Source organism: Cucumis melo, chromosome 12 (assembly GCF_025177605.1).
Source record: "Cucumis melo cultivar AY chromosome 12, USDA_Cmelo_AY_1.0, whole genome shotgun sequence".
Taxonomy (NCBI): Eukaryota; Viridiplantae; Streptophyta; class Magnoliopsida; order Cucurbitales; family Cucurbitaceae; genus Cucumis; species Cucumis melo.
The window spans coordinates 567,395-584,782 of NC_066868.1; the positions used below are offsets into that span (position 1 = coordinate 567,395).

Sequence of the window (17,388 nt, forward strand, 5' to 3'; positions counted from 1 at the left end):
CAAAGCATGAATCCTTTGGGCCAATGCACTTAAAGCCTTAAATTTGATTTGATCGTAACCAAAGAGTCTTCCACAATAAGGCATTAGATTGGTCACTGGTTTGGGTCAGCTCATCTGCTAGCATCCTCCTCGTGCACTCTATCAAAGTTGTTTGATGGCTATTCTATTCGTTATATTTGCCTCAATTGGAGTGTTTATTTCTTCATTGTAACCAAGATAGTTTGCCTCTTGCCTTTTGTTTATTGTTATACCTAATTCGTCTTATACACGGATATGATGAAGGCACTTTAGGGGACGAAAGACCCAGATGCTCCTTCTGACCTCTTAATCTTTATTTCTAACTGTTCACTTTGTATCTTTGCATCATTAGCTTGTATATAGTTTAATTATCTCTTTCAATGAAAAATTAGTTTTTCGTCTACTTTTTGAGAATGGGGTATTGTTAGGAACCAAGGTAGTATGGGATACCTTTCTCCCGCATTATTTTTATCGAAACAACTACTTTCATTGAGAGAAAAATGAAAGAATACAAGGGTATACAAAAAATAGCCCATCCAACAAAACACGATGACTAAAGGAAGGGGTCCAACCAATGAAAATGTTTTCCTATAGAATAATTACAAAAAGCTTCGAAACTGAAGCCTAAAGAGACATGGAATCTCGTCGAAGACCAAACCTCTTGTTGCTTATTTCCTTTATTACTAAGATACAAACGACCCACAAGGTTCTATTAAAGAAAAAATACTTGTTGAAATTTAAATTTAAGTTCTAATAGCATCACAATTCATCTAATGTAATGTTAAAAAATCCATTGAATATCATTCTGGATAACAAAAAAATAACAAAATCTAGAACACGTCCCTAACATTATGGGAATTAGAAGCTCCACAATAACCATGCTAGTTTCATTTCTTCTTTTCCGCGCCTGCACCAGCTCTCACGTTGCGGAGTACGCTGGACATTTCTTCTCTCTTCTTCTTGGCTCTCTCGTGAATTCCCAACTTTCTCTTAGCCACTTTAAGTGCTCTTTTGTCCTTTCCAACTTTAAGAAGCTCAGTTATTCTCTTCTTGTGTGGGCAAAGCCAACAACTTCACAAATCAAACTCCTCACAAAGAGAACTATTTTGCTACTTTTTCCTCTAGGATGTGTGGGGAGGGGAGCCAACTCTTTCTTTGTAACTATGTGTCCTTTGTTAAGTCCCACAAAGAGACCAGTATTCGGCTGCTTCGAGCCATTGCCTTCTTGTCTGGAGCTTAACCAAGTGATTGAAGGCGAGGAAAACATTCATTTATTGTTAATATCTGTATATTTATATTTTTCTTATTTGTATTGGGTATTTCTTCTATTTAAGAAAACCATTTTCTTTCTAAGAGATAAGAGAAAAATACATTTTACACATGGTATCAAAGAGGAAATGAGCTTGCAAACCCTAAAAATCCTAATTTTCTTAAAAACGAAGAAAACCCTAGTTCGTTTTTAAGCCGTCGGCGCTATTGAACCCCTCTGATTTGCCGCCACCTCCAGTCACTTTGAGCTCGTTAGACGTCACGTCTAGAATCTTCAACCGTCGTAGTAATCATCCTTCTTCGCTCGGCTTTTTACCCATAGGTGGCCTCATTTTTTTTGTTCATTTTTTGCCTTTGCCTGTTGGGTGGTCATATTTGAGCTGTCGCGTTTCTTCGTTCTCTAATCAATATTAGCCACATTTTGGTGTTTCATGTTTCGCCGGGTTTTGATTCTCTGATCTGAGCAATCATGTTTCGTCTTTAGCCACGTTTCGTTGCCACTGGTATTTCATCTGTTCATTAGGTATTTTGCCACCAGCCATGTTCCGCTATCGATCGACATTCTTCGATCGTTGTCGTTGAATTTCACCTTTTTTTGGTTTTTCTTTCTACATCTACTTTTCTCTTGGGTTTGTGCTTCTTTTGCAATATGGCAGACACTAAGTCCACTACTACCAGGTTGTCTACAACCTCTACTAAAAGTCCCACTGTCCAAATCACTGCCATTTGGCTTAATGGGTATAACTTTCTTCATTGGTCCTATCTGGACATATATTTGTGGACAAGGAGTAATTGGTTATACTACCGGAGAAAAAATTGCCCTAGCTCAACTGACCCTTCATTTGTTGTGTGGGACGATGAAAACCCCATGGTTATGACCTGACTTGTAAATTCCATGGTTGAAGATATCAACCGTAACTACATGTGCTACTCTACAGCTAGGGAATTGGGAAACTAGTCACAAGTATTCGAGTTGAATCTTAAACTAGGTGAAATTTGACAAGATGGTAGCACCGTTACACAATACTTTCACTCCCTTAAAAGGATTTTGGCAAGACCTTGATCTCTTTGATACGTATGACTGGAAGTCTACAAAAGACCAAAAACATTACAGAAAGATTGTAGAGGACATCGTATTTACAAATTCCTTGTTGGTCTCAATGTTGAGTTCGATGAGTTTGGAGGTAGGATACTTGGGAAAACTACCCTTTTAAATATTAATGATGTCTCCTCTGAAGTTCACGGGGAAGAAAGTTTCAGGAATGTTATGTTGTTTGATTCAATTGAAAGTTCTGCATTGGTGACTGAATATATGGCTTTTGAAGGCATTTGACCAATCTAACAAGACATAAGAAATTTTGTGTTTGGTGTGACTTGCAATAAACCTCTACATGCTCGTGAAATTTTTTAGAAGCTCCATGGAAAACCTGTAAATTGGAGAAGTTCTAAGCAAGGTGTGAGAAATTCTCATCAACATGCCTCTAATGCTACTGTTGTGGATTCCAGCCTCTTTAATAAAGAGAAAATTGATCAAATTCTGAAGCTGTTAAAACCAATTCATCATTTGGCAATCCTAATGTTTCCTTGGCACAATCAAGTAATTGTTCTCAAGCCCTCTCTTGCCTTAACTCCTCTATGTGGATTATAGATTCTGAAGCATCAAATCATATCACTAGTCTCTCTTGTCTTTTTGAATCATACTTTCCTGTATATTGCTATGAAAAAATTTGAATTGTCAATGGTAGTTTTACCTCTATTGTAGGAAAAGGAACTATTCCCTTGTCTGTAATATTTTGTTCTCCATGTTCCAAAATTAGGCTACAATTTGTTATCTATTAGTAAAATTTTTAAGAATGCTAACTGTCATGTTGTCTTTTGTGAATCTCATTGTACTTTTCAGGATCAAAACTCGGGGGAGACAATTGGATGTGCTAAGATGATTGATGGTCTCTATTACTTTGATGAGGTTTCAGTTAGTCATAAAATACCTAAGGGCTTGATAAGTGTCTGTTCTCCTTTTGTTAAAGAAACTATAATGCTTTATTATCGTAGATTAGGATATCTAAATTTCTTTTACTTGAAGTATTTGTTTTCAAATTTATTTAAAGATCTTGATTGTTCAATTTTTTTTATGTGAAAGTTATATTTGCTTTGCCCAAACCTTGTCAGGCTTCCTCACCTTTTTACTTGATTCATATTGATGTTTAGGATCTGTCTAGAGTTTTGACTTGTGGTGGTAATCGTTGTTTTTGTTACCTTCATAGATGATCACATCTGTTTAACTTGGCTTTATCTTTTAACATAAAGTCGGAAGTAAAAGAGATTCTTGTTCGGTTTTATAATATGATTCAGATCTAGTTTCAAACTAAAATCCACATTCTTCACTCTGATAATGACACTGAACATTTTAACAAACAATTGAACAATTTTTTGCAAGATAAAGGTATTTTTCATCAAGCTACAATAGAGGTAAAACTCCTTAGCAAAATGGCATTGCTGAGTGAAAAAATAGACCATTACTTGAAGTTGCTTGTGCCCTTATGTTTTTTATGCATGTATCGAAAATTTATGGGGTGATGGAGTCCTTACCGTTGCATACCTCATCAATCAAATGCCAACTAAGGTTTTGAATTTTAAAACTCCTCTAAATCACTTCAAAAGAGTTTTTTTCCTTCCATTAGATTGTTTTCTGATTTACCAATAAAAGTATTTGGGTGTATTGTTTATGTTCATTCTCCTACCCCTGCTCTAACTAAACTTGATCCTCGTGCCGTTAAATGCATTGTTGTAGGCTGTCTCCCATAAGAAGGCTTACAAATGTTTTGACCTTTTGACCAAAAAGCTTTTGAGAGTGTGGACGTGCCCTTCTTAGAAAGTCATCCTTTTTTAGCCCAAATTCTCTTCATGGGGAGACATCTAACCTTGAACAAAATTTCTTGAGCATTTCATTCACCCCAAACATCATTAGTTTTGAAAATATTGGTTCTAATCCTTTGTTGCCAAGTGTGTAAAGTTCTTTTTTAGGGGAGAAACGCTATAGATTGATTTGACAAGTCAAAAACCTAAACTGGGAGTTTATACTAGTAGAAACTTCAACTTATAAATTAATCGAGAATAAACCGTTGTTCTATCACAGAACCAATCTAATTCTTCAATGAATGATTCTACAGATCTAGGTAACATTGATTCTCCTTCTCATAATTACCCCAGTACTTCTCATAATTTTTCAAGTTCTCCTTCTCAGTTTTCCTTATCCGATGTCTCTGATTTAGACATTCCAATTGCCCATAGGAAAGGTGTCCCATTATGAACTTTCTTTATTATTACAAATTGTCTGGCAGTCGTAAAGCCTTCGCTTTCAAGATAATCAACCTGTTTATTCCTAGGAATATACATGAGGCTCTAAATGATTTGAGCTGGAATTGACAATGATGGAATAGATCAATGTGCTAAAACAAAATTGCAAATGGAACATAGTTGAACTACCTAAAGATAAGAAGATAGATGCAAGTGGGTGTCCACTGTAAAATGTAAAGCTGGTGGTAGTATTGAAAGGTGCAAGGTCAGATTGGTTGCTAAGGGTTTTACTCAGACCTATGGAGTTGATGACCAAGAGACATCGGCTCTAGTTGCTAAAATTAATTTTATTAGAATTTTGCTATCTATTGTAGTTAAGTTTGATTGGCCCCTTTATCAACTGGATGTTAAGAATGTCTTTCTCAATGGGGATCTTGAAGAAAGGTATTTATGGACTTGCCATCTGGTTTTGAGGTAGATCTCGCGATTAACAAACTGTGCAAGTTAAAGAAATCATTATAGGGTTTAAAACAATCTCTTAGAGACTAGTTTGAACGTTTTGAAAAAACAGTCACAAGCATGAATTTAGTCTTCTATAAACACACAGGAAATGATATGATAGTTTATGTTGATGATGTCATTCTTATAGGCAATGGTGAGACAAGATCGACTTTTGTGAAGAAAAAGGTAGTCGATGATTTCCAAATCAAAGACCTAGGAACTTTAAAATATTTCCTATGCATGGAATTTGATTTGCCAGGTCTAAAAATGGCATTCTTGGCAACCAAAGAAAGTATGTACTTGATCTATTCACAGAAGTAGGTTTTACTTGGTTGCAAGGTAGCAGAAGCTCCTATTGTGAAGAACCTAAGATTGGAAGCTGCTATTGAAAAAGAGATAAAAGAAACGTAACAAAAACTTGTTTGGATATTTTTACCTCACACACGTCTTGACATTACTTTTGCAATTAGTATGGTAAGGCAGTTCATGCATACTCTTAGACCAGCTCACTTTGATGCAATTTATAGAATCCTAAGATATTTGAGAGGTACTTTAGGAAAAGGTATATTGTTTAAAAAAACATGACCATCTAAATGTCGAAGTGTACACTGATGTTGATTGGCCAGGTAGCACAACTGATAGAAGATCCACTTCTGGTTATGGCTCCTTTGTTGGAGGAAATTTAGTTACTTCACTTTAGGAAAAGGTATATTGTTTAAAAAAAATAACCACCTAAATGTCGAAGTGTACGCTGATGTTAATTGGGCAAGTAGCACAACTAATAGAAGATCCACTCCTGATTATTGCTCCTTTGTTGGAGGAAATTTAGTTACTTGGCGAAGTAAAGAATAGAGCGTGCTTGCAAGAAGTAGTGCAGAAGTAGAACTTAGGGCTTTAGCCCATGGTATTTGTGAGGGCATATGGATAAGAAGATATTTGAAGAATTCCCCCTGCCTAATCATTCAATTGAGACTTCCGAGTCAGTCTTACCCCCGACGATTTCAGTGACTGACGAACTTGTCCAAGAAGGGACGAACCGCGACGTGGGGGAGAGAGACTGATTTTCTTTATACCGAGTTTGAATACCCAAAATAGGTTGTGATTTGACATGATTTCGGGGGATAAGTCACTCATCTTCTTTATGTATTATTTTTTATATATAGTATTGTATAAGTACTAAAAAGATTGAATTGTGTCGGTACGAATACAACCTACAGAAAGAGAAAGAAAGCCACTTGACCGAGAGGGAGAGGAGCGCTCCCAAGGGTTCCTTTCCCTCTCTCTAAACACTTTTAACACTTCTTTCCCCCAAATATCTTGAACCACCGAGCACAACCCTGCAAGAAGCAACCTTTCTCTCTGAAAGGCGGATGGAGGATAAACTCCTCGATCATTGCACGAACATCTCTCTACCCAACGAAGCGAATGTTGAACTTTGTAGCAAAAGACTCCACACCATTCTCACATATTGACAACCCGAAAAGAGATGATCCAGGTCTCCCTCCACCTTCGACAAAGGATACAACTGAAAAACCCAACTAGTGAAGTTTTCTTAACAAGCCTACCAAAAGTGTTTACATAATCCAGCAAGACTTTTCAATAAAGGAACTTGACTTTCTTAGGGATCTTAATCCTCCAAATGATATCGACATTGAACACAGGCTCCCCACTGAGAGAGGGATCCAACAATAATCTATAGAAAGATTTATGAGAAAACCTCTTCACTAGGATTCAGATTCCAAATGCGAACATTCCTTCTCCCCTCCCTAAAAGTACACATGTTCAGTAAAAAAAGAAAAAAGAAGAGAGGCAACATCCATCGTTTTCCTATTGGACAAGTGACGACGAAATTCAAAGGAAAAAAACACAAAGTACTTGGACCAAATCAAGAAGTTCGAGATCAAACAATGTTTCAAGCAAGAAAGATGACATAGATGCGGAAAGATAGAAGAAAGACTCTATCCTTAACCTACTTATACTCCAGAAAAAAGAAAGAAAAAAAAACATGTCCTTACCACTCCCCACAATGCACTTAACAAAATGAGAGAAAGTAGGAAGGTCAAATGAAATGTCCTTCAACATATTACGGTGTGTGTTCTTTAACCCCTTTCACCACCTATTCAAAAGGATGGTTAACATGCTTGCTCACAATAACCCTACACCACAAAGCTTTAGGCTTAATGCCAAAAGCCAACAAAGCTCTATTACGAGTCTTTAAGATACCGACCTCCAACCCCCTGCACAGTCCACCCAACCACCTTCCAACTTATCAAACGAGAGCCCTTCATCTCATCCACACCTCTCTCAGAGGAAATCCCTCATAAATTTTTTAAAACCTTTACAAACAAAACTAGGGGCTCAAAAGAGGAAAAATATAATAGACAGGAACACCGTTGAACACTAGAGGCTTTGGAAAAGAGACTTTTTTTCCACTAGGCAAGCCTTTTCTGGATCTTCTTGAAATCCACTTTTTCTCATTTCGTTTGTTGAATTGTGGGGGATGGCAGGGGCACTTATTTTTCGGAAGATCATCGGGTGAGACAATTTTCTTTCTTCTACTTTTCCGCATCTTTATCATTTGTCTTCCTTCAAAAACCGTTTGATCTCGAATTTTTTGAGTTGGTCTAGGAGTTTTGTTTCTTTTTCTTTCGATTTTTATCGTCATTGGACCAATAGGGAGACGGCGGAGGTTGCTACTCTCCTTTCTCTTTTGGAGGAGTGCACGTTTAGGTTGGGTGGAGGGATGTCCGTATTTGGAGTCCAAACCACAATGAAGACTTTTTTTTGTAAATCCTATTTCAGATGTTGTTGGTTCCCACCCTCTCTAAGGAGTCGATTTTTTATGTGGTTTAGAGGATTAAGATTCCTAAGAAAATTAGGTTCTTTACCTGGCAAGCCTTTCTAGGTCGGGTGAACACCTTAGAAAGGCTCATTAGGAGGACCTGCGTGTTGGGTCTCCTTGTTGTATTCTTATCAGAGGTGGAGGAATACCTTGATCATCTCCTATAGGGTTGTCAGTATGTCCAATAGTGTGGAGTTATTTTTTTGCAAAAGTTCGAGGTCCTGTTAGTCGGCCATCATGACGTTTGTGTTGTGATTGCAGAGTTCCTCCTCCATCCGTCTTTCAGAGACAAAGGTCGTTTTTTGTGGTTTGCGGGGGTGTGGTGTGCTATGGGTTATTTGGGGGAGAGGAACCATTGCAGAGTTATATTTCATGTATCCCTTTGGGCTTCGGTTTTGAAGCTTTTTTTTGTTATTATTCACTCAATAGCATTTTTATTTACTTGCACCCCTTTCCTTTAGTTCAGGTGTTTTAATGGGCTTTTTTTTGTATGCCCTCATATTGAAATGAAAGTGTTTTTTTTTTTTTCTCATTAAAAAAAGAATGTTTATGTCCATTTAAATGGGTTCAACAAGTGCTCATTCATGCTACAGTCAGGCTTGCACATATTATTTCATTACTGTTTTCCTATAATAAGTTCAAGATGGATTCATATGGAGCTCTATTTCTTTTTATTGCAGATCCGGAGAGATGAAATCTCTAATGGCTTTGATGCAGTGACAGGTGGAAATGTTGGCCTTTTGCGACCTGCTTCTGTTAAGGATCAAGTGGTTGGAAATGGAACTAATGAGGAAAAGCTTTTACAGTTGTGTAACATCATGGAGGCAAATGAACCTGACCACTTTCAGAAATCTCAAAGAGTTGACAGAAGTGCATCTCCTGCACAAAACAGAGGAGAAAATCTCAGGAACCCATTTGGGGAAGTTGGATCGAGCTTTTTTAATATGAATAAAATACCTGTTAATTGCCAACCATCTGTTGGGTCATTTACGTACTCCAAACTAGATACTAGCAGACCGCACTTAGAACTAAAAGATATGAAAGAACCCTTAACTCAGCCATCACTAAATATAACTTTGGGAGTTCCATTAGGTACGCCGAACTTTGTGGTACCCTGTTCAGGAAGTGCTGCTCAAGAGGATGAAAAGAGCATTCTGCCATATCAACAGGGCCAAAGATCTCGTCCAATATTTCCCAAGCTCATAAAAACTGGGACCACGGTTAATTCTGAAGCAAGAAAGGGAATGGCTCCTCTGGTGCGTATAGCACGACCACCTGCTGAAGGTCGGGGTAAGAACCAACTTCTTCCAAGGTACTGGCCAAGGATTACGGACCAAGAGCTAGAACAATTATCTGGAGAGTATCCTTTTTATTTTCAGTTTTGTTGTTGTTCATTAGTTGTCTTGATGGCATCTGCTTGTGTAAATACTCCTTGCTTTCACTTATCTTCTCAAATTTATAATGTACCTTAACTTGTTTTAAGTTTGAACTCTACTATTGTTCCACTCTTTGAAAAGGTGCTGAGTGCTAGTGATGCTGGTCGGATTGGTCGTTTGGTTCTGCCAAAAGCGTGCGCTGAAGTAAGAATTGCTTCTTCTCCTTCTTTGATCACCTCTTTATGTTTTCCGTTTTCACTTTTCACATTGCATTTATTTTATTGGGGTATTCCCTGGTCTTATATAGCTCCTTGAATTGCACTGCAGGCATACTTCCCCCCCATCTCTCAATCAGAAGGTCTTCCTGTTAGGGTTCAAGATGTGAAGGGGAATGAATGGACGTTTCAGTTCAGATTTTGGCCTAACAATAACAGCAGAATGTATGTTCTGGAGGGCGTTACCCCTTGCATACAATCCATGCAATTAAGAGCTGGCGATACTGGTAATCTTTCAATTATATCTCAAGGTGTACGATGATGTTGGGACCTTCTTAAGAGAGATGCTTTTGAAAGAACTTTGGAGGGAAACACTCATCTCATGCTCTTGAAGTTTTGAGAAGTGTTTTTCTCAAGATTTTTGTTTTTGTTCAATAACCAAATACGAGGGAAAATGTGGTTAGCTTGTTAAAGTGTTGTCAAAAAGGGTCCCAAAGCATTCCCAAATGTTCTAGTATCCTACCTACTCTACTCTATATATGTAAAAGAAAAGAAAAACTTGCACGTGCTTAAACCTCATTCGTTAGCCTGAGACTCTTTCTCAACAAGTTCTCTTCCTATACCCATAGGTTTGAATAAGGTATCTGCTCTTTAAGGAGGTTTTCCATTCATTGACTTATACCTATTGTCGAACCCGACTTAGTGTAATAATATGATGGTACTAGTAATTTTGAGTGTAAACCCCATAGCATAATCATTGTTTTTAAAGGCTCAAGGCGCATTAAGGCGCAATGGTCCTCTGGAGCCTAGGCGCAAGGCGCATAAAAAGGCATGGGCTTTTTTTCATGAGGCGTACTATATATATATATATACAAAATTGAAAGGAACAACAACGTATAAAATATAAGTAAATAACCAATGTGGAAATGAGAATTAACTCTAATGTACAAAATATTATAATATTAGTTTTCTACCCAAAAAAACAAAACACAATAGAAAACTAGTTAGAATTCAACAACAATCAAAATAAAAGTTCATTCCTAAAGATCAAACTCATCATCATTAAATTGATCTTCATCTTCATTCACTCCTTTGTTGGACTTATAGCCATCGGTATCTTCTTCTTCCTGATCAGAGTCATCCAAATTTATTTGTTTGGGTATGGGTTGTGTGGTAGGCGAGGATGAACATGAAACATTAGTCTTTGCTCCTGAGGCCTTGGCTCTAGAATAGAAGGTTGGTTCTTTTGCTCCGACAGCTCTTGAAACATCACCCCACGTTAAAGTATCATTGTCAAATACCAGCTCATCCTCCTCCTCAGAATCATCATCCAATCTTCCAATCAACTATTCGTTACTATCATCAACGAAGTTTGTTTTCCTTTGTCGTTCTTTCTATTTTGAACAACAGTTTCTGGAGTGGGAGAAAAATGCATCCATTGGACCCTTTTGTCTTGGCTTCTTCAAGCTTAAGCCACTTGATGTTGCTCTATTGTTTACACTAACACTCCCTTCATCTTCATCCTCGATACCGTAATCTTCTACATCAACGTCCACAATCAAATTTCTTTGTTCTTTGATCTCCTTTTTCTTGGACATGTAATCTTTAATTTCTTCCTTCATATGATCCGGACATTTTCTACAAGCTGTGTCATTTCTATAACCGCCAATGAGGTGATGTTTCAATCGATACACTCGTCCTTTTGTTACTTTCGAACAAAATTCACAAGAAGAAGGTGGCTGGTGGCCCTTGCTAGCGCCGGTGACAAAATTTTCGCAGAAAGGGGTGGAAAAGTGACGGAACGGAATGGAAGGCAGAAGCGAAAAGGGACGCGGAACGAAAGAGTTGAAACTTGAAGTCGAAGAAGTCGAGCCATGGACGAAGAAGCGTAAGAGTCGTTTCGCTTCTTTACACCCAAGTTACACGTAACAGGTAAAAAACAATAGGTAAAACACGTAATAGGTATAATAATTTTTTTTTTAAATTAAGCCGAGCCCAAATGTAAAAGCTTGCGCCTTTTGGGCCTTTTGCGCCTATTGTGCCTGGAGGAAGGCGCGCGCCTCAGCAGCGCTTCATCATCCGCGCCTCGCCTCTCCATAAATAAGCGCAAGATGTGCACCTTGCGCCTAGGCACGCGCCTCATAGTGCCTTTTACAACACTGACATAAATGATTACAATTATGTAAATATAATTGAGTATTTATCCATCTAAGATTCCAGAGTCATGCAGAATAGACATTAACTGTCCAATCTTTACTTTACTATTTATTAATTGGACCTTCAAGGAACGAATGGAGTACACAAATGAAAGACTCAAGTAACCCCTCGAGCGCCAAGGATATCTATAGAATGAAAAATCGTTTTCCTACTTTATTACTATTGAAAGCAATAAACACGAAACCAAGTCTTACATGGAAGTCCGAGTACTGGGAGAAAAACTACGATATTGATGTTTTTATTATTTTCTAATGAATAAATACAATAGGTACAAAGAGAATAAAAAGAATACACTAAGGAATAAAAAAGGAAAAGATTTCTGAATTAAGGAAGATTTTTCCATAATCTTTCCATAATTACCCTAAGGACTAAGCCCACTGAATCTAATACTCCCCTCAATTTGGGACGTAAATAGCAATGAGACCCAACTTGCTAACAAAAAAGTTGAAGTTTGGTCTGAGAATCCCCTTTTTTGAGAACATCGGCAACTTGTTTTCTTGAAGGAATGTACAAAATGCATATGCTCCCATTGTCAAGACTATCTTTAATGAAATGCCGATCAATATCAACATGTTTTGTTCTATCATGTTGAACTGGGTTATTAGCAATACTATTAGCAGCTTTATTATTACAAAAAAAAAAAAACTTCAATGGTGGCTCACACTCCTGATGAAGATCATTTAGGACTTTCTGGAGTCAAATTTCCTCACATATTATTCCTAAACTCATAACTCGGTATTTGGACTCAGCACTGTTCCTGGCCACAACACTTTGCTTCTTACTCCTCCAAGTTTCAAGATTATCCCAAATGAAAGTACAATAGCTGGAGGTAGACTTTCCGTCAACAACAGATCCTGCCCAGTTCGAGTCAGTGTATGCCTCAATGGTCTTTCTGTCTGTCTTTCTAAACATCACTCTTTTACCCGGTGTCGTTTTCAAGTATCTCAAAATTCTGTTGATAGCTTCCATGTGTTCCTCGTAGAGAGCTAGCATAAACTAGCTAACAATACTCACAGCAAAGGAAATATCAGGACGAGTATGGGATAAGTAAATTATTTTACCTACAAGCCACTGATATTGTTCTTTATCAATTGGAACTTGATCATCAGAGTTTCCTAGTTTACAGTTGAATTCAATAGGAGTATCATGGTAAAGTCAAGGCTTCTGTAAATGCTCTGAATTGTGGAGAGAGATTATTATAGGAAACATAGTTACAAACGGGATGTTTAGTACAGGACCTGGTACCTTTTCTCAGAGCAATAGGAATGTTAAGAGAGGGATCATGCTCATCAAGTTTTCCTGTATGGCCCTATTCAACTTCATTGCTCTGGTTCTTGCTTTGGCCTCAGTCTCATCACCACAGTTCTTTTCTTCCATATTTTCAAGATGACATCAGACTAGTCATTCTCATTCATCTTGTTATCAATATAAGGTTCTGTAAGGTTTACCATATCTTGATCTTGAGGAGGTTTAGAGTCTTAAACGATCGCTTGGCCCTGATAGCTTACCTTTTAACACGATCGCTTAGCTATCTAAACGGTCGCTTATTTTTCAACCCGATCACTTGCCTTTCTAAGCGATCGTTTAGCTTCTTACAACCTGGGGAGGGAAACTTAAAATGTAAATCAAAAGACTTTACGAGTGATTTTTGAAAATCTTTTGGGAATGCAATTCATACAAAATTTCATTTCATAATACAGGCTCAAAATTTCATTTTCATAAATCACAGTCAATTAAACGCACATTAGTCATCCACATTCCTTTCCACCAAGAACATGAACCATTCCCTAACCAAGACTCAACATCTCACATTTAGACTATTGTGATGCCCTTTCCATCAACAACATCTGGGAATAACGTTGGTTCACTTCTGGTTGCTCAACTTCCTAGCGCAATACACATCTTTTATGCATTGTCCCACCTTAAACCATGCATGCCTTTTCTACATGGCTGTCTTTACTCCTTATGTGCACATGATAGTTAGTTAATTGATAGGAATAGAATATGACTAATGGTTTACTCTCAACCAAGCATACAATACAATATCAGTAAACATGAAACTATAATTTGAAAACATAACATTAAAGCAAAAGCTTTCTCCCAAATCATGTTTTTCTGTAAACATAAACATGCATTACATGACACATGAAACATGAGACTTAGAAAGAAAAGCTTTAGAAATATGAGTTTCTTTTGAAAATTACTCACTATACTAAGTTCCCCTTTTTGCTCATAACTCTTAACAGTCTTCGGTTTTCTTCTCACTTAACGAACTCTAGCCTTTCTCTTTGTAAAATCTCCAAATAATAATCTTTTTCTTTTGTCCTCTTGTCTTATTTATATTAATCCTAAGTTGGATTAGTCACTCCTTAAATTCTTATAATCTTGTCAGCTCCTACTTAGCAGCAAAATGCGTGCAATATGCTTAAGACATCTGGAATCCACTCTACTAATCTGATAATTATAATGCTTATAACCCCGAGGATTTCTTTAAACCTCCTACACGATCGTTTAGCATTCTACACGATCGTTTAGCCTCTTATACGATCATTACATCCTCTTACATGATCGTTTATCCTTTTGAATGATCGTTTTCTTTTTATATGATGTCTAACATTCTTACACGATCGTTTAACCCCATAAGTTTGAGTGAACCCTTTTACAACTAATATGACCTTGTGTCTGTCTAGAGCTCCATTTGCTTTGTACTTTAGTGTAAACACCCATTTACATCCACAGTTCTATGTCTCTTGGGAAGAGCAAAGAGCTCAAAAGTCTTGTTCTTTTCAAGGGCTCTCATCTCTTCCATGACTGCAGTTTTCCACTCAAGACACTCTAAGGCAATATGGATATTCTAAGGTATCGTGGTGGAGTCAAGACTGGCGGTAAAAGCTCTTAACTAGGGTGATAGGTTCTCGTAAGAGACATAGTTACAGATGGAGTGCTTCATTGGACGAGGTACCTTTCCTCAGCGCAATAGGTATGTCAAGAACTGGATCATACTCATCAAGATTACCTAAATGATCTTGTTCAGCCTTATCACCTGCAGTTCCTGCCATGACCTCAATCTCATCAACACGGCTCTTTTCACCCATATCTGCAGGAACAGCTATATCGAACCTGTCCTCATTTTATTGTCAACATATGAGTCAATAGAATTAGTCATACCTTGATCTCGTGATGGTTCAAAATCTTGGACCGGAGTCGGTTGAGCCATAAGGGACCCAGCTTCCTTTTTGAGATTCCTTCTATAGTAGGTTATCTAGGGAACTTTGTTTGTAGGTAATGTACTCAAGAAGTTAGAGAAAAGTATCTTTCCTATTATCCTTTAGAGTCAAAATAAAGTTACATATATAGAGAGTACAAAGAAACCCTAGACTGTATGTACAATTACAATAATGGACATATAATATAAATATATATATATCATAACACTCCCCCTCAAGCTGGAGCAAATATGTTAATCATGTCCAGCTTGTTACACAAATAGCTTATCCTTGCTTCATTTACAGCTTTGGTCAAAATATCTCCCAATTGTTCTCCGATCTTCACATATCCTGTGGACACCAACCCATCTTGGATTTTCTCACGAATGAAATGACAATCCACCTCAATATGTTTAGTTCGTTTATGAAATACTGGATTAGATCCAATGCGAAGTGCAACTTGATTATCATACCATAATTTAGTTGGCACTGTAATATTAAAGCCTATCTCAGATAATAGTTGGTGAATCCATACTATTTCTCGCACATAGATTGTGCCATAGCTCTATATTCTAACTCAGCACTCGAACGAGAAACAACATTTTGTTTCTTACCCTTTCATGATACCAAGTTTCTGCCTACAAAGACACAATATCCAGAGGTTGATCTCCTATCCTCTCGAGATCCCATCCAATCAGCATCAGAAAAACATTCAACTCTCGTATGTCCATGATCTTTGTATAAGATCCCACGTCCAGGAGCAACTTTCAAATAACATAGAATCTGCTCTACTGTAGCCCAATGATCCACTGTAGGGGAAGACATGAACTGACTTACCACACTTACAGAATAAGCAATGTCTGGTCGAGTCACTGTTAAGTAGTTCAACTTCCCAACTAATCTCCTATATCTCTCAGGATATTTACATAATTTTCCTTCTTTAACAAGTTGCTGATTCGGCATCATCGGAGTACCACTTGGTTTGGCTCCTAGTTTTCCTGTCTCAGACAACAAATCAAGTACATATTTTCGTTGAGACAAATAAATATCTTTTTTACTTCTCATCACTTCAATGCCCAACAAATATTTCAATTGACTCAAATCTTTCATGTGAAACTGACCCTGAAGGAAAGTTTTGAGAGATGAAATACCCGATGCATCATTTCCAGTAATAACAATATCATCAACATATACAACCAGTAAAACTATACCATTATCAGATCGGAGATAAAAAAACAGAATGATCATATGTACTCTTTTGCCTACCAAAATGTATAAGAGCTTGACTAAACTTACCAAACCACGCATGTGAATTATGTTTCAAACCATACAAAGATTTTCGAAGGCGACATACTTTATCTCTCCCCCTGAGCGACAAACCCAGGTGGTTGCTCCATATAAACTTCCTCTTGAAGATCACCGTGCAGAAAAGCATTCTTAATGTCAAGTTGATGTAAAGACCAGTTATGGGTACCAGCTATGGAAAGAAATAGGCAGATGAAAGTTAATTTGGCAACTAGAGAAAATGTATCTGAATAATCAATACCATAGGTTTGAGCATAACCTTTGGCAACAAGACGAGCTTTCAATCGAGCTACTGTTCTATCAGGATTCACCTTAACAGAAAACACCCATTTACAACCAATAGCCTTCTCTCCTGCAGGACAAGATACCAAATCCCAAGTACCATTATCATCTATAGCAGTCATCTCCTATATCATTGCATTTCGCCAGGTAGGATGAGATAAAGCTTCATGAATAGTGTTAGGAATAGATGTGGAGTCAAGAGATGTAATAAAAGCATTGTGGAGGAGACAATAAGTGATAGGAAACAAAAGAAGAAACAGGGTAAGTACACTTGCGTTTACCTTTGCGAAGAGCAATGGGAAGATCATCACTTGGTCCCGGATCGCATGATGACGGAGGCATTGATGTAGGATATGAGTCTGAAGGTTGTGATGGAGGTCATCGGGAGTAGACTTGAGAAGGCAAGGGGTGGGAAGGAGGCGCATCAGTGGGAGAGGTAATCTCATATATAAAAAGATTGTCATCCTTCCCCTGACACGAACTCGATGGTGATGAAGTAAAAGGTGTATCCTAGAAAAAACATCAGGCGAAACAAGATACCTTTTAAGAGTAGGACAATAACAACGATACCCCTTTTGAACACGTGAATAACCCAAGAAAATACATTTCAAGGATTTGGAATCTAGCTTAGTATGATGAGGACGAATGTCGCGAACAAAACAAACACAACCAAATATCTTAGGAGCAATAGGAAACAAAGACTTGGTAGGAAAAAGAACACGATAAGGAATCTCACCATTAAGAAGAGATGAAGGCATTCTATTAATTAAAAAACAAGCCGTAGACACGGCATCAGCCCAGAAAGTTTTCAAAACATGCATTTGAAACGACAAAGCACGGGCAATTTCAAGTAAATGCCT

General features: G+C 37.6%; 1 protein-coding gene and 1 pseudogene across 7 annotated transcripts in view; one reads left to right on the forward strand and one right to left on the reverse strand.

The window, feature by feature from the left end:
- Positions 1 to 17,388, forward strand: part of LOC103497016 (B3 domain-containing transcription repressor VAL1-like) — a 39,210-nt gene that overhangs the window by 13,690 nt on the left and 8,132 nt on the right. For 4 of the 7 annotated variants that reach the window (XM_008459072.3, XM_008459067.3, XM_051080350.1 and 1 more), the window contains exons 4-7: positions 3,188 to 3,292; positions 8,608 to 9,287; positions 9,411 to 9,507; positions 9,631 to 9,805. In XM_008459072.3, the coding sequence (XP_008457294.2) occupies positions 3,188 to 3,292; positions 8,608 to 9,287; positions 9,411 to 9,507; positions 9,631 to 9,805 (1,057 nt within the window). Of the gene's footprint in view, positions 1 to 2,796; positions 2,885 to 3,187; positions 3,293 to 8,607; positions 9,288 to 9,410; positions 9,508 to 9,630; positions 9,806 to 17,388 lie in introns of those variants that run through there. The other 3 variants (XM_051080352.1, XM_008459068.3, XM_051080351.1) reach the window with 3 other exon arrangements.
- LOC127144239 (60S ribosomal protein L36-3-like) lies at positions 481 to 1,285 on the reverse strand (annotated as a pseudogene).